General features: G+C 34.2%; 1 protein-coding gene across 3 annotated transcripts in view; it reads right to left on the bottom strand.

Moving 5' to 3' along the window:
• LOC137404006 (glutamate carboxypeptidase 2-like) overlaps positions 1 to 22,154 on the bottom strand; it is a 31,039-nt gene extending 8,885 nt beyond the window's left edge. The window contains exons 1-12 of one of the 3 annotated variants that reach the window (XM_068090162.1): positions 22,038 to 22,154; positions 20,156 to 20,290; positions 18,309 to 18,452; positions 14,477 to 14,547; positions 13,298 to 13,421; positions 9,975 to 10,106; positions 9,223 to 9,333; positions 7,725 to 7,875; positions 6,552 to 6,709; positions 5,631 to 5,862; positions 2,385 to 2,534; positions 780 to 864 (exon numbers count right to left, since the gene is read on the bottom strand). In XM_068090162.1, the coding sequence (XP_067946263.1) occupies positions 780 to 864; positions 2,385 to 2,534; positions 5,631 to 5,862; positions 6,552 to 6,709; positions 7,725 to 7,875; positions 9,223 to 9,333; positions 9,975 to 10,106; positions 13,298 to 13,421; positions 14,477 to 14,547; positions 18,309 to 18,452; positions 20,156 to 20,272 (1,475 nt within the window). In that variant the 5' untranslated portion in view covers positions 20,273 to 20,290; positions 22,038 to 22,154. Of the gene's footprint in view, positions 1 to 779; positions 865 to 2,384; positions 2,535 to 5,630; positions 5,863 to 6,551; positions 6,710 to 7,724; positions 7,876 to 9,222; positions 9,334 to 9,974; positions 10,107 to 13,297; positions 13,422 to 14,476; positions 14,548 to 18,308; positions 18,453 to 20,155; positions 20,306 to 22,037 lie in introns of all 3 variants that reach the window. The other 2 variants (XM_068090163.1, XM_068090164.1) reach the window with 2 other exon arrangements.
• Positions 22,155 to 23,953: the final 1,799 nt, after the last annotated feature.

Below are 23,953 nucleotides of genomic sequence, written 5' to 3'. Positions count from 1 at the left end.
TTTGAAGAAGCTGGTAACACTAACATAAAAGGTGACACAAAGATGTGAATATAAGGGCAACTGTTTGCCATAATTACATGATGCACAATCAATACAAAACTGTTTTGGGATGGTTAAAATTTAAAAAATTTAACATTCATTCATAAGCAACTTTAGCTAATAAGTTAGTTAGCTTTTAGTTAGCCTGTAGGCTATCAGACAAACAAACATATCATTGTTTAGCTATGTTGAGCAGATGCAAAAAATAACCTTGAGAGTTTGAGCTTACAGTGTCATCCATATATGCTGTCGGTAGCAGTAGTTTTAGATGGAACAATTCAAAACGCTACAAATGAACTAACTACCTTAACAGCATCAACTTCAAATATTGAATTTTGTTCACCAGCTGCTGAGAAATGTAAGCTAAATCCAAGCTCATTACAGAGAAACATACACTATATGTATCTCTATGTATTTATGTACAGTCAATATTAGCCTTCAATAGACAACCTCATGGAACTGGCTATGAAATAGTTAAAGATGATTTTGTCTAAAAAGAATTTTCTCTGCATTCGACAAATGCCAATGCAAAGAATTAGACAGCATGGAGAAAACTACATAAACTAAACATTGTTGACAAATAATAGTGTTCTGATAACTCCGAAATATATCATTAAAATTGTCACCATTTGTGTGTTGTCTGCAGGGCTTATACTTAGCAGGTTGTAATGAAGCTAGCTAGTAACTGATGTATTCAAACTAACATCTTCTCTTCCAAGGAATGAGTTTGATAAACCCACCTTGCATTTGTATTAGAGAAATCTGAGACAACCTTTCTTATAAAGTTCTGCAGCGGTGGTGAAGATTTCACATGCAGGTAGGGGCCTACAATTTATCACACTATAGCTTAGAGGGCATGCAGGTACAATATATAATAAATGATATGCAAGTATTAACAATTAAAAGCACAATGTTTCAACTCATAAACACAAGCAGTTTTTGCTAATTCGTTGCAAGATTATGCCACGTATACAGCAATAACCAAAACTTTATTTTGATTTAGTATACAAATTAATACAATGATATAAATATATTATTTACATTTATATATACTATATATTTTTCTATATCATATATATTTATATATGCCTATATGTTTATATGTATTTATATATGTATATATGTCATCTATATTTATACATATTACATATACCGGTACTTGTGTATAAAAATATACATTTATACATAGGTGTATACATTATTACTAAGATATACCATACATATGACTACTATGGTGCATATATATATTACAAAGCTTTTTATATCATTGCTTTGGTAGTCACGATATTCCTATAGTACAACTAACACGACAGTGGTATACATATGCGTTCTTGTTACCAATATGGTATACAAATTAAATGCTTAAATTTGCAGCTGACAAACATTTCAAATTTACAGATTTAGTGCCATAGCCAGTACAGCTTGGTGTTACAACAAAAATCGCATACAAATCAATAATCTATAAACCTCAAAGTCTATTGTGTGTACGTCCAGCTATAGCGATTAAAATCTAGGTGGTATTGATAAATCCATATTACAAAGGATTTGATCTCAGAACCTCTTGCTCAGCAGACCAGTGATCCAATCCACTACACTAAGATACCCAAGCTGTTATACTCATGCTTATATAAAATACTCATGCTTAAAACGCTTGGGGTCATTAACTAGTAAAGGAATGATTATTAAGCAAACACAGCAGTTGTTTTAGTAAAGTACCTTTACTTAAACTTACCTTTACTGGCTTACCAGGTAAGGTACTCAAACTCATTCGGTAATTAGTTTATTACCCATGCAACACCGAGCATTCAGCTAGGATTATAATAAAATTAAAACAGAAGATTTCCAACTATAAAGCAGCTTGTTTATCGTCGGTATATTCTTGTTGTATGAAAGGGATCAGTATTCATATGTGAATTTACTAGCAACATTTAGATGATTGTTTTTGGGATTGTAGCTTTTGTTATCAAAAGAATTGTGAGAATATTGATAACCCTTCAAAAACATTTCACTCGTTTTAATTTATATCTAGTAATACAATCATGGACGGTTTTTTGCTGGGTTCCAATAACTGTAAACAAAGAAAAACTAACATTTATAAACAAAAAGAAACCAATAGTTGTAAACAAAAAGAAACCAATAGTTGTAAACAAAAAGAAACCAACATTTGTAAACAAAAAGAAACCAATAGTTGTAAACAAAAAGAAACCAACATTTGTAAATAACAAGAAACCAATAGTTGTAAACAAAAAGAAACCAACATTTGTAAACAAAAAGAAACCAATAATTGTAAACAAAAAGAAACCAACAATTGTAAACAAAAAGAGATCAGTAGACTAACAACTTACCTTGTGCAAGTGTTCCTTTAAGTGAGATATAGGCAACTGCCCGTTCACCGTGTTCTCTCAAGTTCTCTTCAATAAACTCGTGAGCAGCTATGTCAAGATAGGCGGTGTCCGTAGAGAAAAATACGATACTGCGTCTGCTGCCAATTATTGCTAAAATCATATACATTGTCTGCAACCATGCTTCAGAAATCTATGAAATGAAATGAGGAACGACTGGAAACAGAGAGAAGATAGTAAAGGCAGTCAGCTGAATTTGAGAGCCTTTGAAGAAGAGTCAACAATAAGTCTTTAATTTTTCAACCTGAAATATTAAATAAAGAAAAACAAAAATGTGCGATAGATTTAAAAAAGGTTCACTACCATCAGTGCCACATGACCACCTTTCCACATTTAGGAATAATTGTGCACATACTTAATACACATGATGATCTCTCACAGCGCATATATCTACAGTTATCATCTCCATGTCTCTTTAATAATATAAACTGACAACATATCTGCTCAAGTGGATAAAGAATGACGAGCAGACGAATCCAAGCAAAGTAATTTTAAAATACACCAAATGATTTAGTTTATTAACAAGTACTCAGTTATTTGCTATTTGTTACAGTTGCTATTTTCTACACACCCTAATTACCTCAGGTATTCTATTACTTTATTCCAAATACCATAATTAAAGCATAGTTCATAACGAGGAGATGAAGGCAATATTATATAAATAGAAAAATTTGATTAGACTAAAAAGGCTTCAAAGCTATTGCATGAATTGCTATTTTTTTGATTTGATCTTTTATTTTCTTTCACCAGCCAATTTCGGACAAGAGCAAATCAGGACATGGGAAAAATAATAAAATTGGAAGTTAACAGTATTTAAAAACGGGAGCTCTTATGATATATTGAATTCTTATCCTGAACTAGCTGTACTACCCGGCATTGCCCGGGTAATAAAAGTCTTTGGACAGAAAATTTATTTGTGCTTAACATATAACAACATTTGCCATTGCTAGCTGAATGCCCGGCATCGCCCGGGTATTAGAAATCAGCTTATAAACAATGAGAGGTAATTATTACTTTTTATTATCTGCCGCTTGCTATTAGCCTGGCACAGTGCCAATGGCTAATTTGAGTAAGCTTTCTAATAAGAGTTAACCATTTGCTCTCACTTTTGAGCATGCATAAAATTACGCTACTATGGTGGCTGATGGCTAAAGTAACGGAGAGCAGTAGTATATTTGCTCCCATATAACGACATATATTGTTGCTTAGCATATTTATCAAGCTCGCGTGGCTTAGTTAGTAAGGTATCGGACTGGTGAATGGGAGATTTCAAGATCAAATCTTTTGTGATATGGATTCTTTATTCCAAGATTTTAATAGTTATAACTGGGCACACATACACACAACTAACTTTGAGACCTAGGTATATAGATCATATTATAATTCTTATGAATTATGTAACTTCTTATAATGTTCTAAATATAGGATGAGCGAGTTATTTTGTAAGCAAATGGTTTCGTTTTGTGGGTTGAGCTATGAAGGAGTGGCTAGTTATATATGATAGTCTGTTAGAGTACTTTAGACACCGGAGATTAAGAAATGCCGATAGAGCACCGAGGTCAAGGGCATCCAATGATTGGTCATAATTCTTTTTATGAGGCATCATCGCTCTAACACGAAGTCTTTGTAGCCTTTTTAGCTTCGCTAAATATTTATTAGACCAATATAGAACTAGCAAGGAGCTGTATATGACAATATGCATGTCTGGCTTTTCTATATCTCTATCACTTTCTTTTATAGCCAAACTCTTCAAACAAATTTATTACAAAGCTGAATCGGAATTTGCTCATACAATTAAAAACTAGCTTTTGAAAAATATTTTGGCGGCAAGCTTGTTTATATACATAACTATTTATATATTTGTATTCTGAATTAGCAAAGTGTTTCACTTTATCTATTCTTGTCTAATATGTAACAAAAGGATCAATAGATTCTATAACATAACTGGGTCTGTCTCAGGGACACACAAACTTGTAACTTCATAACGTATGTTACATATATATAGTACATTGTATATATGACTAACTATATATTTTATGCATTATATTTGTATTGTTTTATACAGTATATGTATTTAGTATAACACATCGTAAACATAAAATATGATGAAATATATCATATTTTATGTTTATGATTTTTTTTCATAAATCTAAAAAAATATGCTTATCATATATAATATATAATGTATTGTATAGAACATTTTTGTAGCATATATTATATATAACATATTATATGTAAAATATTATATATAACACATAGTATATAAACCAAGTTATATGCTATATGAATCATATATAACATATTATATATATCATATATGATTTATATACCGTGTCATAAATAACATATTATATAGAATATATTATATACATGTATATAACATATAACATATAACATGCACATAGTTTACTCCACAACACGCTCGTCCTGGTCCACCACTTTGTCAGCCCTTCCGTCACTTCAACTTCATGAGTTTTTGCTAGCAAAGTGACATGAACAGATCACTACTTTGAGCCGCAAGTCAAATGCAATAGTTTACTAAAATATGTATAGCATTGTTTACAATGCCGCCCAATTTTGCCAAAAAATGACTTCCCTTCATGCATCTATGCCATGGTTGTTCTTACAGGAAATTGGCAAATTTCATTCGCATGTCTTCAGTTATATAGTAAAGACAGGTCAAACCTTGCCTTATGAGCATTGTCGAGTATTTTACATATCCCAATATGAAACAAAGATAAACACTCACACCACTGACTCAAAAAATGTGTTAGTACACCTTGCCAGTTGTCATTGGTGTAATTTTAAATAGAGTTACGTGAATCATCTCTGTTATACATCTACTGTCATATGTTTCAGTTTATGAACTTTCTGTTACTACAACCTACAATTCACTATCCTGACTCCTACACAATACTATTAGATTACCAACTTTTAAAACACTTTTGTTCAACTCACTTAATAATTCCTGGTTTCTGTCTTTTCATTTTTGTTTTGGTATTTAATGAAAAACAATATTTTGTTGATGATTAATATTGCCAATACAAAGTTATACACACGTAAACTCGTAAATACGAACTACAGATACTGTATAGAATATATTTTGTAGTCAGAAGTTTGTAGGAGTGAGTGCAATGAACAGTTGTTCCTATTGATGTCATTTTTCATGCATACAAGAATAGATCTTACCTTCATTCTGTCCTATTAAACGAATTAGTTCTCTCATGACAGCTTGTCCAGATGCCGGGTCAACATTCCCACTTCCTGCCTCATCATGATGAGTGCCAACTATGATATATTTATCCGAATCAAGGCCTCCTCTAGAGGCACACATGTTGCTGGTGATTTTTTCAGATGGAAATTCATTATTTACTGAGATTGTCACATTGGTGTCAGAAGCGGGATCTCTGTTTAGATAGCCCTATAAATTACAATATATAATTTATATAAATAAGTTTCTGTGCATATATGTCTATGTATTATTTTATTGGTAATAAATTCATTTCAAACAAAATTTTCCTCAAAAAAGCAAGTCAATAAAGTCAAATAAACAGTTCAACATATCCTTTTAAAAATACCTTTCTCTGCCAGGCAAACATATATTAGGTGGAAGATTGTTAAAGTAGCTAGCTATGATATTTTCAAAATGATTAGTAGTAGTTGTATACAATTTGTTCATATCACGTGAGTTGAAATCAGTTGAAAACTTGTAAACGTCACGTAAAAAGGAGAACACAAGATTTGGAAACATTCATTGCAATAAGATGTGTTTGAATATGATGTAGATTATCATAATCAGATAATCAAATAATCATAATCAGATCGTAACCACTAAATACACTTAAGTTACTGTAGGTGACTATAATTACTATAAATTTCAAATTAATTGTTAGATATTGTGTACAACTTGTTCATATCATGCATGTTGAAATGAGCTGAAAACCAGTATAAACCAAATGATTGACTAACCTGTAATCTTGTTTTTGCGGCCAATTTAAAAATTTCTCCTTACTTTGACACTTTCTTGATAAAATTATATTAACAATTCGTTTCAAAGTGTTAGTTACTGGTAGTAAATTAACTAGTGATAAATTATATAAGGTCACTTACGTTGAGTAGTGGTCCAGTTTTGATAATTTGAGTTGAGTTTTGGGTTACGAGAGAGCTGAGGGCTGGCTTTACCATAGCCTGTGAGGCTGATATAATGGGAATGTTGGGTGGAATGTAACGACCGGTTATTTGATCTCGTCTCAACTTATAAGTATTTACTGTGACAAAGACAAACATAACATAACTAACAGGTTGGGAATACTCAGCAGGCAATTGTGAAATCAACTTGTATAGAATTGTGAGTGTATAACAAATTGTATACAAACAATATATTATATAGATTGACGTATACATGAGTATATTCGGTATATGTAAATACTACTGGAAGGAATCAGAGTTCTGTACTTGATACAGCGAGATGAAAGCTGGGAGAGACTATCATTGTCATGGGATAAAACAAGTGAGTTTTACTGCATAACAAAGTGCACAAGCTGTGATATGTACACCAGCACATCTCTGCTTAGAGATGTGAATGATATATATATACCTATTTTATATCATTGTTTGTAATGTTTGTAACTGAGACACAGAGATTTTAATTCCTAATTATACACCCACCCCATGGCATAATGAGCTTCAACAACAGAGTATGAAGTGAAAGCTGAGGTACATTGAGATAACAAAAGGCAGATCACCAACATACTACATCCACCATCATATGTTTCAGTTTATGAACTTTCTGTTACTACAACCAACAATTCACTATCCTGACTCCTCCACAATACTATTAGATTACTAACTTTTAAACACTTTTGTTCAACTCACTCAATAATTCCTAATTTCTTTTGTTTCATTTCTTTTTTGGTATGTAATGAAAAACAACATTTTTTTGATGAATACTAATATCAATAAAACGTTATAAACCTCTGAGGACAGTCTATAAAAACAATGTGCTTTGTTATGTGTGTTTTACGTTTCGCATTTATTGTATAGGTTAAAAACTCATCCTAATAAAGACACTACACAAGGACAGTTGGCAGTCAAAAAGTCAGTTCCACCGCACTGCCAATGCTTACATGACAACAAACAGCAGGTTTTATTCAGTCTTTGAAAGGTTTGCTATGAGTTATCTTTAAATTTGATTTGCTAATTTTAAAAGGTTTTCGAAAATATTTAATTGGGAATTAGTTAGTTTTATTTATACAACATTCTAGATATACGAGAGTTATTTACCAGTTACACTGGGAAATCCGGGGGTTTGAGGGTCACCCGCAATGCTTTTCCCATTTGAAATTATAGCATCAGTCTCTTTTAGGTCTGGGAAATCTTCCGGGTCTGGGTAGAGGACAACTCCAGTACAGTTATGTGAGACGGCATTCATAATCTGGATAACCATCATAGCTTGTCATTTGCTAATTTTATTGAAAAACCATATCCATAATTTCATAGCGTAAAAATGTCACTAGTGAGATTTCATGTTTCGCTGATATTTGGATATCTCAAGAGTTTACTTTATATAGTTTTATTACTTTTTACTTTATAGAGTTTACTTTATAGAGACCTTTACTCAAGAGTTTTATTATTTCTTTGGTAATAAAACATAATCTCATAAAATTATCTATTTCAAGTTAAGTTTATTTGAGTTTGTGAGAAAAACAAAAGATCTTGTAACATCTTTATATTTGAAGCTAACAAATGCCTTACTATGATGTCACTATATAGTCTTTAATTGTTTTACCTCTCCTCTCTATGTTAGTCTATTCAACTCGAAAAGACAGCACTTAGAAAACATTTTTTTTAAGATAGTGATTAGAATATTAGTGATAAGTTGACTTTAAAAAACTTAAATAAAATAGATTAAACAGAGCATGAGTTCTGTTTAAAACAATGACTTATATATCTTTTGTTTTCCACTGAATCATCAATGAATGCCATAGCAATAACAGTCTTCGTGTTTAGAAAATGTTATGCATTACTCTGAAATTTTAAAAACAAATAATGTATTATATATATGCTTTGTTTTATTGATTATAATTTGCTACCTTTTTTAATCTAATTAAAGATTCTAATAAAACACACTTAGATTGGGAAGAATAACGTACAACACTTTTATAACAAAAGATATTTCTTTTTGCCATTTGAAATATTATCCTTATTTTGAAACTCTATCATCAAGCAATAGTTGGTATTTTAATATATCGCAACACTGTGCCCAAGATTTGTTCAGAAAACTTTGTGTTCAAATCAGGAAGTTGATAGTAAATAACATTGATTATTTTTTCTGTATTAGTCACATTTGGTTGGCTCATTAGAATTAGTTTAATTTCAATTATAGTTGACCTTGACCTTTTAATAACATCAAACTTATATTAGCCTACAGTAGCGCGTTAAAACAAAAAAAAACAGAAAAATTTTCAAGATGCTGCTATTGACTGATTTTATTCGACACCGACTCACTCCAGAAAGGAGAGCAAGAGGAACAGGCACTAAAAGCAGTTTGAGATTTCATTTTTCGTTAGGTCATTTTCAGTCGATATCATTATAAAATGCAGCATGCTTAAAGGAAACACCCTGAACAACAGTAAAGTAGTTGTATGCTCTATTTCGAAAAAGGTTTCATTTTAGCTGGCTAGCATTTAGAGTATGTATAGGCGGCCCATAGAATCAACCATTCCACTGTCGAGAGGAAGGTCAATATATGAAATTGAGGTTACAGACACTGATGCCTTACCATGTTGTATGGATTAAGTCTGCCATATCTCATGTAGCAAATTGCTCCATTATAATCCACAGTACTACTAAAATTGGAGTTGTAGCCATAATCTACATAGACAGGTGGGCCCTGTAGAAATACAAGCAAACAGAGCTGTTACTCTAGTAGAGTTATGATCAATATAGAATCCACAGCTAAAGTCTACTTGGCAATAGACATAGATATATAAACCTTTATGTTTATATAAGTTATATATAAATATATAGTGTATAAATAAATAATGTATAGTTATTACGTAAAATGTAGTGCCGATAACAAGTAATACATGCAACAAGCAATGTTGGTAACGAGTTATGCAGGTAACAAATGATGCAGGTAACGAGTGATGCAGGTAATGAGTGATGCAGGTAACAAGTGATGCAGGTAACAAGTGATGCAGGTAACAAGTGATGTAGGTAACAAGTGATGCAGGTAACAAGTGATGTAGGTAACAAGTGATGCAGGTAACAAGTGATGTAGGTAACAAGGGGTGCATGTAACGAGTGATACAGATCAACGAGTGATACAGGTAAAGAGTGATGCAGATAACGAGTGATGTAGGTAACGAGTGATGCAGGCAATGAGTGATGCAGGCAACGAGTGATGCAGGTAACGAGTAATGCAGGCAACGAGTGATGCAGGTAACGAGTAATGCAGGTAACGAGTAATGCAGGTAACGAGTAACACAGGTAGCAAAAGGGTTCACAAGACTAAGTTACTTGCTGACTTACCGCAGCATCACCCGAGTGAGTGTAGGCAACAAATGGTTTAAGTGTATCTGGAGTGGCATCAGCTGTGGAGTCACTGAAGGTATTAGCTCCCTCTACTTTATATGTCATGGAGTTTGGGCGAGACAGGAGAACCTGTTATGAATGTCACTGTATGTTCTAAGTAATTGACTTTCATTAATACAGCTTATCTGGCAGCAAGAGTAATTAGTTGTAAAGCAAATATTAACAACAGTTTAGAACACCAGAGCTATTAATGGAAAAGGATATGGGATCTATGGGCAGCACTGGCAGCACTGGCTACACTAACTTAAGATTACTTGAAGCAACATTTAAATGTCACAGACAGCGAGTTATTTCATCATTAACTTCACCAGGAAAATTATTTACACAAAAGTTTCACTCTACATTTATAAATCTCAAAGTTTGTCTTAAATGGGGGTCTGTCCAGCTACAGCTACAGCTCATCTTAAATGGGTTCTGTCCAGCTACAGCTACAGCTCATCTTAAATGGGTTCTGTCCAGCTACAGCTACAGCTCATCTTAAATGGGGGTCTGTCCAGCTACAGCTACAGCTCATCTTAAATGGGGGTCTGTCCAGCTACAGCTACAGCTCATCTTAAATGGGGTTCTGTCCAGCTACAGCTACAGCTCATCTTAAATGGGTTCTGTCCAGCTACAGCTACAGCTCATCTTAAATGGGGGTCTGTCCAGCTACAGCTACAGCTCATCTTAAATGGGGTTCTGTCCAGCTACAGCTACAGCTCATCTTAAATGGGGGTCTGTCCAGCTACAGCTACAGCTACAGCTCATCTTAAATAGGGGTCTGTCCAGCTACAGCTACAGCTACAGCTCATCTTAAATGGGTTCTGTCCAGCTACAGCTACAGCTACAGCTCATCTTAAATGGGGGTCTGTCCAGCTACAGCTACAGCTACAGCTCATCTTAAATGGGTTCTGTCCAGCTACAGCTACAGCTACAGCTCATCTTAAATAGGGGTCTGTCCAGCTACAGCTACAGCTACAGCTCATCTTAAATGGGTTCTGTCCAGCTACAGCTACAGCTACCACTCATCTTAAATAGGGGTCTGTCCAGCTACAGCTACAGCTCATCTTAAATGGGGGTCTGTCCAGCTACAGCTACAGCTACAGCTCATCTTAAATGGGTTCTGTCCAGTTACAGCTACAGCTACAGCTCATCTTAAATAGGGGTCTGTCCAGCTACAGCTACAGCTACAGCTACAGCTCATCTTAAATGGGGGTCTGTCCAGCTACAGCTACAGCTACAGCTCATCTTAAATGGGTTCTGTCCAGCTACAGCGATTCAAATCTAAAAATGTACACTGTGCTTCAAACTGGATTTGAACTCATGAAGATTGCAGCCACAAGTTTGCAAATACATCACCTAACCACAAGGCTAAGCCGTTCTTACTATTCCCATCGCTCTTACCATAGACTGAGTACCCTTTACTCGATTGCACATGCCAAATTATTAGTTAAAACAGTGCTCTCATGAGTTACGATGCCCCTGTTACAGGAGTTCTTTGCTTTACTCTATGAAACACGATGCTTTTTGGTTCTTACCATACCAGGGTGAATTTGTTTTCCGCCATACGATATCAACAAAAAAATTTCTTGAAATTAAAATTTGGCAGTCGGTGTACTGATTCTGAAAAAATACCAAAAATGCCGATATGCTATTCGCCAAAATTGCTCCCACAACGCGTGAAAGAGATTAGATGCTCGCTTGCTCTATATCTCACTTCAGCATTAATCGTTATAAATTATAGTAGAATTGAAATTGAAAACAGATTAGTAATAAAATTTTAGCCTATGACATAGTTTGAAGCTTAGTTTAGTTAAATACATACTATAACTTAGCTTTAAGAAGTATGTGTTTAGTAACTAAATTCATTCAAGTTAAATTCAATGTTTATGTTAGGTATCGAAGGTAAGAACATCCCATGGTGCGTAGTACAATGTAATGTTACATTTTCTTACAGATCCTAACCTCTAAATACACTAAAGTTGCTATAGCTAACTACAATAACACATTTAAATTTAAACACCTTTACAGTTGTTTTACTTTTTCCAAATTTATTTCAACGACACCAAACACTTTTCTCATGGTAAGAAATGTGAAATTGAGAACAGTAACTGTTGTCATACTGGTGTATTAAATAAAAATAAATTTTCTGTGCAAAGACGTTTTTATTACCCAAGCAACGCCGGGCATTCATCTAGTCTTTTATATAAGAAAAGTCATGTCCATCCGTCTGTTCAAAGCCACGGTTGGATGTTGAAAAAGAAACTGCATTTTTAAGATTTGAACTCACAACTTTTGGCATGGTAGACCCACACTCCAACAACTACACCAAACAACCACATTGCAACACTTTAAAATAATTGGGCAGGTACTTATTATAAATGATGATCTCTCATGGCGCTCTGGATTGCCAGGCTATCAGTAATTATACTAAGAAGCTACCTGGATTTCTGGACATCAGGTTCGGGTAAGAATCCCATAAGTTTGCTGATTACTGAAAGAAGAGTGTCCGATCTTGATAAGTATTGCAATAATAAAAAAGCTTAGATCAAGCTAACTTTGTGCTATATATCTAATAAATAAATTTTACGCTTTGTTTAGCTATTTATTAAATATCTATAGCTAGTGGTTATGTAAACTGTGTAGGTTTTAAAGGCAACAGTTCATTACATACTATGAGAGTGAATAAACTACATTTGTTATAGCTTGTGTTATTATTTATACAAAAACATAAAAGATAAATTATTAAATTAACAATTACATGTAAGTTGAAAAGGAGTCCCATTACATTTAGCTAGAATTCTCAGATGTATAATGCTCCAGTTTTATTGCATACATACCGTAGCTTGTTTTACAGTGCTGTGTGCATTATAATTTGTTTTCGTACTATAGTACTACAGTTATAATAATACCTGATAGTAATGATAAATATTCTTGATTGTGTTTGTTCTGTTACTAAAAATCAATATCAATATTTACTTCATGAAATGTGCTCTCACATTAGTATACTGTAGACTGAATTGACAGCATTCTATATGCTTCTAGATCTTTTTCAATTTTTTATTGCATAATTTTTCTTCTTACATGTTAGTATTAAGAAAGGCAATAAAATAACTTTAGTGACTAACTCTAAACAAGTCAAACAAAACAACATTGCATCACACTCCACCATGTAAAGCTAGCTATCATCTTTTTAAGAACCTTTTTTTAAATAAACTAGCTTTACCCACTCTGTAATCTTCTATTAATTGGTGCTGCGTGCCCAGCACTGATGAATGTACCTTAGAAAAGTTAATGCCGGTAAGTGTGAGCCCGGATTTCTTGCAGTGCTTATCAATCTCATGAAGTGAATTGTTAACATTGGTAGAACCGGCATGGTATGTCACTCCACTCGTTGCATAATCGCTGCAATAACAAAAGTGACGCAAATAACCACAGTCAAGAACCAGAGTAAACCACAATAATTGCTGTCAAGAACCATAGTAAACCACATAATCACTGTCAAGAAACAGAGTAAACCACATATTCGCTGTCAAGAAACAGAGTGAACCGCATAATCACTGTCAAGAACCAGAGTTAACCACACAATCACTGTCAAGAATCAGTGTAAATCACATAATCACTGTCAAGAATCAGAGCAAACCACATAATCACTGTCAAGAACCAGAGTACACCACATAATCACTGTCAAGAATCAGAGTAAATCACATAATCACTGTCAAGAACCAGAGTGAACCACATAATCACTGTCAAGAACCAGAGTTAACCACACAATCACTGTCAAGAATCAGTGTAAATCACATAATCACTGTCAAGAATCAGAGTAAATCACATAATCACTGTCAAGAACCAGAGTTAACCACACAATCACTGTCAAGAATCAGTGTAAATCACATAATCACTGTCAAGAAACAGAGTAAATCACATAATCACTGTCAAGAAACAGAGTAAATCACATAATCACTGTCAAGAACCAGAGTTAACCCCACAATCACTGTCAAGAATCAGTGTAAATCACATAATCACTATCAAGAACCAGAGTACACCACATAATCACTGTTAAGAACCAGAGTGAACCATAATTATTAAAGTACCAAAGCATGCTCTAGTGTACTCTTCTGGCAGGGATCCGGACTAGCTAACTTGAACCTATTTTTAAAAAGACAGCCGATGTTTTTAGTTTTTTATCAAATAGTTTTAATACAGACCTTATCCTGCAGTCTTAACTAACCATGACTAAACAAAGTTAAGATAATACAGCTAAACAAATCCTAGAAGATATATCAAAGAATATTTATAGCCGTCTGATTAGACTGTTGGTTAGAAGTTGTGCTACCAGGTCTTCAGGAACACTTTCATTTTAAATTATAGAGTATGACAACTCTAAATAGGTTTGTTGATGTTAAGAACGAGCTAGGTACTTTTGAATATAAAATAAAATACCAATGTTCTTTACTCACTTGATATATGTGACCATAGAGGGTGTGTCTATAAGGGCAGACAACTTCTCATAGGCCTCATTGTTGTATTTCTGAAACACGCAATTATGTGACAAATGTGACTCGGTGTTTCATTGTATCTAAAGAACAAGTTACGTATCATAATTTTACTACATGTAATATCAAGCGTTCGTGTGAGAGAAGTATAGTTATTAGTTATATTCATGTATCCAGTCAGCTATACCATTATGGCACAACCTAAGATCTTTTTAGTCTTGCTGTTTAGGTATCTTTGTCAACATGCTTTAGCTATGTTATACTCGCTGCCACTAGCATAAACGCTCAGAGTGTTTATGCTAGTGGCAGCGAGCATAATAAATACAGTATCTTTAATGGCTGCATTTACAGATGAGGTACATATCTGAAAAATATGTAAGAAAAGAGGTTCACTTCGTCAAGCCAATATTTTAAAAAAAATTGACTTCTAAGTCAGAACTCTTTTCTAAAATAAGAAAGTGGCTTGATAGTGAGACAAAAATATGATAACAATAGAGTCATCCACTCGCCCAAACTTAATGACCGAGGCTACAAGAAATATATTCGATTTGTTTAAATCTCCTTTCTGCAGAAAACTGCATTACCTGAATATCTGAATAACATCAGATACCTCATTATCTGAATAATAGATAACTGTTATTCATATAACAGTTTTTTGATTCAGTTATTCAAATATTTGAATTAAGATAATTCAAGTTACCTGAATTATTATGCAGATAATCGCATAATAATTTTTTGTTCCGTGTAAAGGTGCATTTTAAATTATGTTTTATGTTTCTGTCCTTTAATTTTGTCTGAAGGCTAGTAGACATTTCAATGTTTAAACCATATTATAACTGTTAAACTGTCCACTGCCTTTCTGTAGCAGCTTTATCTTCAATAGTGCTGCAATTCTCAGCGCTTGCATAGACTGTTCTAGAATATTCTGCAAATTTAACTGGTGTCACGCTATATGTGTATTAGTCAAAGCATAGATTCTGATGCATGTGAAATGAGAGATCTGTGTATCTGTTATAGGATATGAGAAACAAGTTGACTTAATAAGGAGACCTTGTTATGATTGTATTATATTGCCAGAGCTGATTACAGTATTCAGTATGCAGCACATTATTATGAACATCATTGCTGATGCACTGGCAACCATGTGATTAGAATATTATTCAGTTAGCATGTTTTAGTTGGTAGGTCTTGCAATGTTCTTGTCAAAGTTGTTACCGAGGGAGCTCTAACCAATGTCTGATCAGAAGTAGGGTTTGAGCTTTATTATGTTTGAGTTTCACAGGGTGTCAGGCTGTCACAGTGTCAGAGTGTCAGGGGGTCAGGGTGTCAGGGTGTCAGGGTGTCAGGGTGTCAGAGTGTCAGAGTATCAGGGTGTCAGGGTGTCAGGGTGTCAGGGTATCAGGGTGTCAGGGTGTCAGGATGGCAATCGTGAGGATGGCAATGGTGTCAGGGTGTCATGGTGTCAGGGTGAATAGGATATCAGCATCTTAATAGCATCTTCAACTGTCAATCATTGGGTTTGGTGGTTCGAGCCCTGCTTAACGCCGATCTGATAATATGCTCTCAGCAAGCGTTCAACCCTAAATTGCTGGGCCTTCTGGATCTAGACCGTAACTTGGGAGGCCCCGTGTACCACACTGATAATGTGGGCACATTAAAGATCCACCTCTGTCCTTCACACATTGAACAAGTAAAATAGCTTCCCGGTCTGCCAGACTAGACATGTTTCGAAATACATCCCTTCAGATTAATCTTGCTTAGATAAGATCAATTAAAAGTGGTAAACTATAAGTAGCTAATAGTGACAGTACTAATAAAGCAGTTAGTTGGAAATATCATAACAGGGGAAATAGTAGGGCCCATACGTAAGGGTTGTTAGCAAGAGATATACTAATAAGGTTGATTAATAGTGACAGCACTATAGGGTGGTTAGGAGTGACGGTACTATAAGGTAGTTAATAGTGACAGTACTACAGAAAAATTGCGAGGATTTGACTAAATTATGAGTTGAAAGCACTAAATATGTAGCTCTAGATGTTTGTGCAGGAAGCATAAGTAATAGGCATGACATTAGCCCTCCTTGACAAACTGTTGTTTTTGTGGAGTTGTCCCTCCGTCAAGTGGGCGAGCAAAACCACTGTTGTTTTGCTCGCCCGCTCGACAGAGGGACAACTTCGCAAAACAACAGTTTGTCAAGACAGGCGAGCATGACATGTAAAGTCATTATAGTAAATACACTGTCAAATTTTCTAGCTCAAAAGTTAAACTATTTGAAGTAATCCTACATAGAACCACTTTGTTGATGTTCTCACAAATAAAATACAAAAGAACATTTATCCTTTTGATGTTGTTGCCGATTTTTTTAATAAACTTCCAGACAGTTTTACTTCCAAGCCATTTTTGTCCAAAGTCACTATTGGATAAATTATTTATTTTACATAAAACTGCATTACAACTTGTGTGTAGTTTACAAATGCACCACCTTGTTTTGTACCATTTAAATTTTAGCTTAAAACAGTGGAAGACTAGAGATACCAAAGAGCATCTCATACAATTTCAACTCTTGCATTCGCTAATAGGGTGGGAGCAACTCCTCGTATATAGAGTATTATGTCTGCTTAGCTTACTGCAATCAGTGGCTGTGCATGTTTCTGTTATACTAGCAATGTTACAAACAATGGTCATTCGATCTTGGCTGGGCGTGTTGGAGCCCAGCAGTAAGAAAATCTAGATGACTGGAGGCATGCCCATTGTACCTTTAGTGGTACCATATCCAAGCACTACATTGTTTAGAGATGTAGTGCATCATTACATGTAACTACATGAAGTTTTTAAATTCACAATTCCCAGCTCAGTGTTGGCAAGTAAGGATTAACAGTATATCTATTGTAATAGGTAGGGATTAATAGTGTATCAGTTGTCATAAGTAAGGATTAACAGTATACCAGTTGTCATAGGTAAGGATTAACAGCATATCTGTTGTAATAAGTAGGGATTAACAGTGTATCAGTTGTCATAGATAACGATTAACAATATATCTGTTGGAATAGGTAAAGATTAATATTACACCAGTTGCCACAGGTAAGGATTAACAGTATATCAGCTGCCATAGGTAAGGATTAACAGTATATCAGTTGTCATAGGTAAGGATTAACAGTATATCAGTTGTCATAGGTAAGGATTAACAGTGTATCAGTTGTCATAGGTAACGATTAACAATATATCTGTTGGAATAGGTAAAGATTAATATTACACCAGTTGCCACAGGTAAGGATTAACAGTATATCAGCTGCCATAGGTAAGGATTAACAGTATATCAGTTGTCATAGGTAAGGATTACCATTATATCAGTTGCCATAGGTAAGGATTAACAGTATATCGGTTGTCATAGGTAAGGATTAACATTATATCAGTTGCCATAGGTAAGGATTAACAGTATATCGGTTGTCATAGGTAAGGATTAACATTATATCAGTTGCCATAGGTAAGGATTAACATTGTATCGGTTGTCATAGGTAAGGATTAACAGTATATCAGTTGGAATAGGTAAGGATTAACATTATATCAGTTGCCCCATGTAAGGATTAACAGTATATCAGTTGTTTTAGGTACGGATTAACATTATATCAGTTGCCATAGGTAAGGATTAACAGTATATCAGTTGTCATAGGTAAGGATTAACATTATATCAGTTGTCATAGGTAAGGATTAACAGTATATCAGTTGTCATAGGAGTAAACAACATGTACATTTCATATTATAAAATATAAACCAAATTTCAGTTGATAGGTAATACCTGGTTATAGGCAGGTGTTGGTGCAGGTGTAGCATCGCCATCAGTGCTGGCTTTTAAATGGATCGCACGTTTCGTCAAATATCCAAATATAAATCCAAGAATCATAGCAGTCAAAGCACTGAATATCGTGATAATGAACCATCTCTGTAAATGTAAAAACAACATTTGGAGGTATGGCCTCTTGATAGCAATTAGCTCTCATCTAAGTATCACAGACTACCCAAAAAGCAATAACACAAAAGCACTCTTGTAACACAAAATCTTTATTAAAATAACAACTATTTCTGTGCGTCTATATGTGGAAAGCCACTGCTGAAATTTGAAAAAAAGATTGCACAATGCAGGATTCGAACTCGCAACATTTACGGTATACCTTAGTAGACCGTTTTTACACTCAAACTCACCAATCGATTGCCTTGCCACACTTAGCAATAATTGTACAGATAGTTATTATTATACCTGACGATCTCGCATGGTAGACTGCCAGAGCACTAGCTACTAGTAGTTAGTAATTGACTCAATTTTATTGACCTTTTTTTCCATCTGTATGTAAAGGCTTTTATATAGAGATTTATGTTGCTAAGACCATTTGAACTTCAAATACTTGATCAAGAATTGTGGGCTCAAGACAATAATTTTTATTTTTTATAACACTTCGGCCAACTAGTAAATAGTAAACAGCTGTAGCCAAGGCAATCACTATATGAGCTATCACTTAGGTAATAAGAGAGTACATTCACTCTTCCTTTCATATTCATAGCAGTGTCAAAATTCAGTAGATGTCACAATGACCTATAATAAGATATCAGTCTTGTGTTTCTAAATAAACTAGACACTAGTTGCCGGTAAGTGTAATGGATGCCCATAGAAAAATTCATGACCTATTTTAAGCAGCCTTTGAAAGCAGCTCAAGGAATAAGTCCTCACTATACATAATACATATAGTAAGGACTTATCCCTCGAGCTTCATAATATTATTATGAACAACTGTACTGAATGCAAAACATTAAATTAGGAGTTGTCTTCTCTTCTAGTTCATTTTGATTAAAAAAGGCAAACAACTCATTTTTTGTGTCTATGCGGTCATGTTTTTACAAATATTTGTTCAACACAATATTTTAACCATCGCTCTGTTTAAACTCTCAATTAATAGATTATAAATTGTTCCACTAAAATGTGACCTACATTTGTATAGATGAGAAATATTGGGCAAAGATCCAAACTTAGCGTTTCAATATTTGTTTGGTTCAAGCACTCGGTGAACAGGTGTTGAATTTCCATATCAACATATTATAGTTGAGTCGTTCAGAGTGTAGTTATTCACTCTGAAATGACTCCTGTTATCTCCGAGTATTTGAGTTCAAGTCATAATTGGGAGAGATGTTATCCGTATGAACTATATACTTCATGGAATTTTCAAATACTTTGTAATAGATGGTTATGGCTAGTAGTTGGTACAATGTACAAGCTTTACTTTTGCGTTAAAAAATCCCCAACCAAAAAGTGCAATATGAGCAAAAAGAAGAGCCATATAATTGAAATAATTTGCACCTCTCCTTTAGCTAAAAATATTTTGAATTCACTTTTATTCTTTTTTAATTCATTTATGACTATTTTAAGGCAGCTATCTTTTATTACAGCAGTTCTAGCCATTTCCATAAAAGAAACCGCGCCAAGTTTAATAGTAACCAAAAGCTTATGTTAGTAAAACAACTTTGTACAGTTTGTAACACTTAAACCTGCTGTTCCCTCTCAAATGCCACCACAAAGAACTTTGTACTAACTATGGCATAATTCGAAGCTACCGCCGAGGAGTAATTGTAAATTGTAAATTAGTTAAGGTAAACCTTCCAGCTCCAAGTTTTGTAAAAGCTCTGCTTGTTTCTCCTGATATCCAATTGAATATTCTCGGTTGAGGAATTCCACCTTGAATATCCAGACGTGTCTGACTTGGTATCCTCCATATTTCTTGACGAAGATTCCTGCTACAGTAAATACTGTAATATGAATGTTTCTCGACACAGACCAATAAAAGGCATTCACACTTGTTCTCGTTTTGAGCACACAAACTGTAAGAGAGCAACAACATTTAAATGTTTAGTGTGCTAATTGGGTTTTATAGAAGAGCTACAACACTTCCAAAAATTACACAGTTTGTATTTATTTGACCAGCTCCCCTAGTGCAACGACATTTAGATGTCTAGTGTGCCCATTGATTTATTGAGTTTTATAGGAATGTTACAGTAGTTCTAAGAGATTTGCATCTCATTTGGTAAATGCATTGATTCCTTTTACCATGTCTACCAACATTACAGCCCACAACTCTAGGAATGCTGCCACTTCTCATAATGTTTGAAGATTGTTTTGTAATCAAGACCTCATAGAGAACTCATGGCCGCTGCCCTGTCTGATGCTTTTCTGATTTGAAACAATTTTTCTAAAAATTTCATAAAAAGACCAACTTTCCAGCAAAAGTAGCAAAGGTTGCTAAAAGAGTGCCTCCTTTATCCAAATTTAACCAGCTATTTGGATATCAAAGAGGGAGTTGAAAGCACTGCCTTGATTGACCCACGGCTACCTCGCTAACAGCTTTAATACAAAGCAGCAGTTTTTATTAGAAAATCAAGTGTTTGCTAATTTATTTCAGTTGCTGCCAGGCACTGTGATTAGTACTTATAGATATAACAGTAGCAAACAGCTTGTTGGATGTTTTTGCTACCAACAAGTAAAATGTGTCAGCTCTGTGAAAATCAGGTAACAGTGCTTATATCAGCATATTTTTGCCTGTTTTCATTGCTGAACCCCCTACGACTGACAAGGATAATCTCACCCCCTTGCTTGGAATAAAACAAAAAGGCTCAAATCATAATAGAAAGCAGACAGACTTGTTTGTGCTTTATGAAAAAAATGTTATTGGAAGGTCATTCCAAGAAGAGTCTAATGTTGTCACACAACAGCAACATGCAAAAAGCTACTGATGTTATGATCTTTGACTGCTTCCCTACCTCTTCTCCGCCTTTACCTCATCATATGGCTTCTTATGGCTGCCATTTAATCAGATACTTGTATGATCTGATCATTTCAATCGTTTATAAGGAGTCATGATGAACATTAGCTGATTGAAATGAGCTGATCATTTTCAGGATTAATGGTGTTAGTATATTTATTTTTGACATATAGAAGAGATGAAAATTGATTCCTGGCCCCAGCGCACAACAGCTCACACTCCTAGAGAAGCTCTAATTTATACTGATAGGCTGAAATCATGAAGAAGTCATCTGTTTATTAAATGACCGTATATCCTAAGCATAGTTTTGTTCCAAATCCCGCAAAATGCAAAAACTACTACTGTTAATTCGCCGATCAAATGAATCAGTATGGATGTTGAAACAGGTTATAGTGAGTCCAATTGTTATTATTCACACCGTTGCAGTAACAAGTGTGACTCTCTGTACACAAAAAAGCATCGCATAGCAGAAATATTTGCACTGAATGCAATCAGCAAGGTGTACATAGAGAAAAAGCCTGACAAAATCTCATAAAAACTTCACATGAACAATAGACCAAAACAGACAAATAAACATAGTGACATAGACACAGAAGTCTGTTAGATGTGCATTTACATTTTGTGTTTAAGATGTTAATAATAAACTTTTTATTTTGAATACCACCCATGGTAATTTATCAGCATGCATAGATCAACTCTGATAAATCTAAATAAAAGCAAACCTTTCTATTGATTGACTGAAACAGTCTGTTTATGCTATCATGATTTAAAGCTTAGCTCTTTTTCTTCTCCACGAGGTAGGTGAACCAACTATCGCCTTATCTGGATTGCCTAGTAGTAGTCATATAATTTATGACAATGACTAGCAGGTACTTGCAGCTCTACCCATTCGACCATGAAGTGTATGTACAATATATACCCAGCAATTCACCTTTAATCAAAAGCTAACCATTGATATAGGCATAAGTATTGTTACACTTTGTTACTTTTATTTATAGAGCGGTTGCACTTCGATATGGCTAATGTGGTTTGTGGGTGGGCCCGGTGTGACTTGAAATACTCTTCAAACCATAATAACACAAAATATGCCTTTTGCTAAATAAGCCTTCTACAGAATTCAGTTTACACAAAAGTGCCTTAATAAAAAATATACTTTCTCCAAAATGGGTTTTTTTCAAAATGGACTTTCTACAAAATAAACCATTTAAGAATGCATATTGCTACAAAACGGACCTTCTATAAAATGAACTTTCTACAAAATGGAAATGTCAGTGAATTTCCACAAAGGTACATTAGTAAACTTCTACAAAGTGGTCTGCTACAAAATGTTCCTTTTACAATGTAGACCTTCTACATAATTGACTTACTACAAAATTTATCTTTTACAAAATCAAATTTTAACCGAAAGAAATGACTAAAGAATACATCCTTATACGGAATTAACGTTATTACGTATTGTACAAAATGTACTTTTAAAAAAGCTCGCTTTGCACACAAAATGCTAGCACATTATATACATACACCAATTACAATATGTACGGAAGAAACTCTGCAAAATGTGCTTTTTGTGACATTCACACAATAAAAATGTATCTTCAATAAAATGAATTTTATACAAAATACTCCTTGCGTGGCCTACCATATGCCATATAATATAGACCTTCTACAAAGGCTGTTTATACCACGGAGCTGTAGTCTCATTGTTGCCAGCTGGTGCAATAAGTTGGTTTATAAAGCATCAGTATTAGCCATAGTAGTACATGTACTTACTACTTACTGCTAGTCAAGTTATTTAGTAAACTGATCATTTGGGATGACAAATTACTAGCTAATGTATTTCTTCTAATTCATTATTGTATCATTACAGCATCTACTTAGGCTTTTAGTATTTCATTTAAATAAACCTAACAACCAATAGAGTTATCCACTATCAAATAGAGTTATTCACTCTCAAATAGTGTTATTCACTCTCAAATAGCAAAACTAGTTAAAAGCAAAAACCTTTCATACCACAATATTGAGACATTCTGGGCATGAATGATTCGATAAAACAAATAGGTTTAGAACTTGTTATTTAAAGTGAACAGCTGCGAAAACATGTTTTACGTAATAATTGTGAATAATTTGTTTATATACTAGCTGTGCTACCCGGTGTTGCTTGGGTATTAAAAATCTGCTTAGAAACAATGAGAGGTAATGAGAGTTGCATGCCACTTGCTATTAGCCTGGCACAATGCCAATGGAAAATTTGAGTAAGCTTGCTAATAAGAGCTACCAGTTTCTCGTGACGTTAAGCAATCACCCTGCGTCGTAACCTAAAGTGGTGGAAAATTTGCTTCCATCAAGTTCGTGTAGCTGACTTAGAAGGGCTTTGGACTGGTGAACGAGAGGGTCCGACACCAAATCTTGTGCGATGCGAATTTATTATTCCAAGATTTTAATAGCTATAGCTGAACACGCATATACACTTTGAGAAATATATATAGTTTGCATATATGTTATACAATGGGGCAATAGTTAGTATATACATGTATAGATTAATAATGAATATAATTGGGTATAATAATATTTTATATGTATATATAGATTTATAATACATATAATTGTGTATATATTATACGAATATATATATAAAACG

The sequence above is a fragment of the Watersipora subatra genome, chromosome 9 (assembly GCF_963576615.1).
Source record: "Watersipora subatra chromosome 9, tzWatSuba1.1, whole genome shotgun sequence".
In the NCBI taxonomy this organism is placed as follows: Eukaryota; Metazoa; Bryozoa; class Gymnolaemata; order Cheilostomatida; family Watersiporidae; genus Watersipora; species Watersipora subatra.
This window is presented reverse-complemented; position numbering and strand designations above follow the sequence as displayed.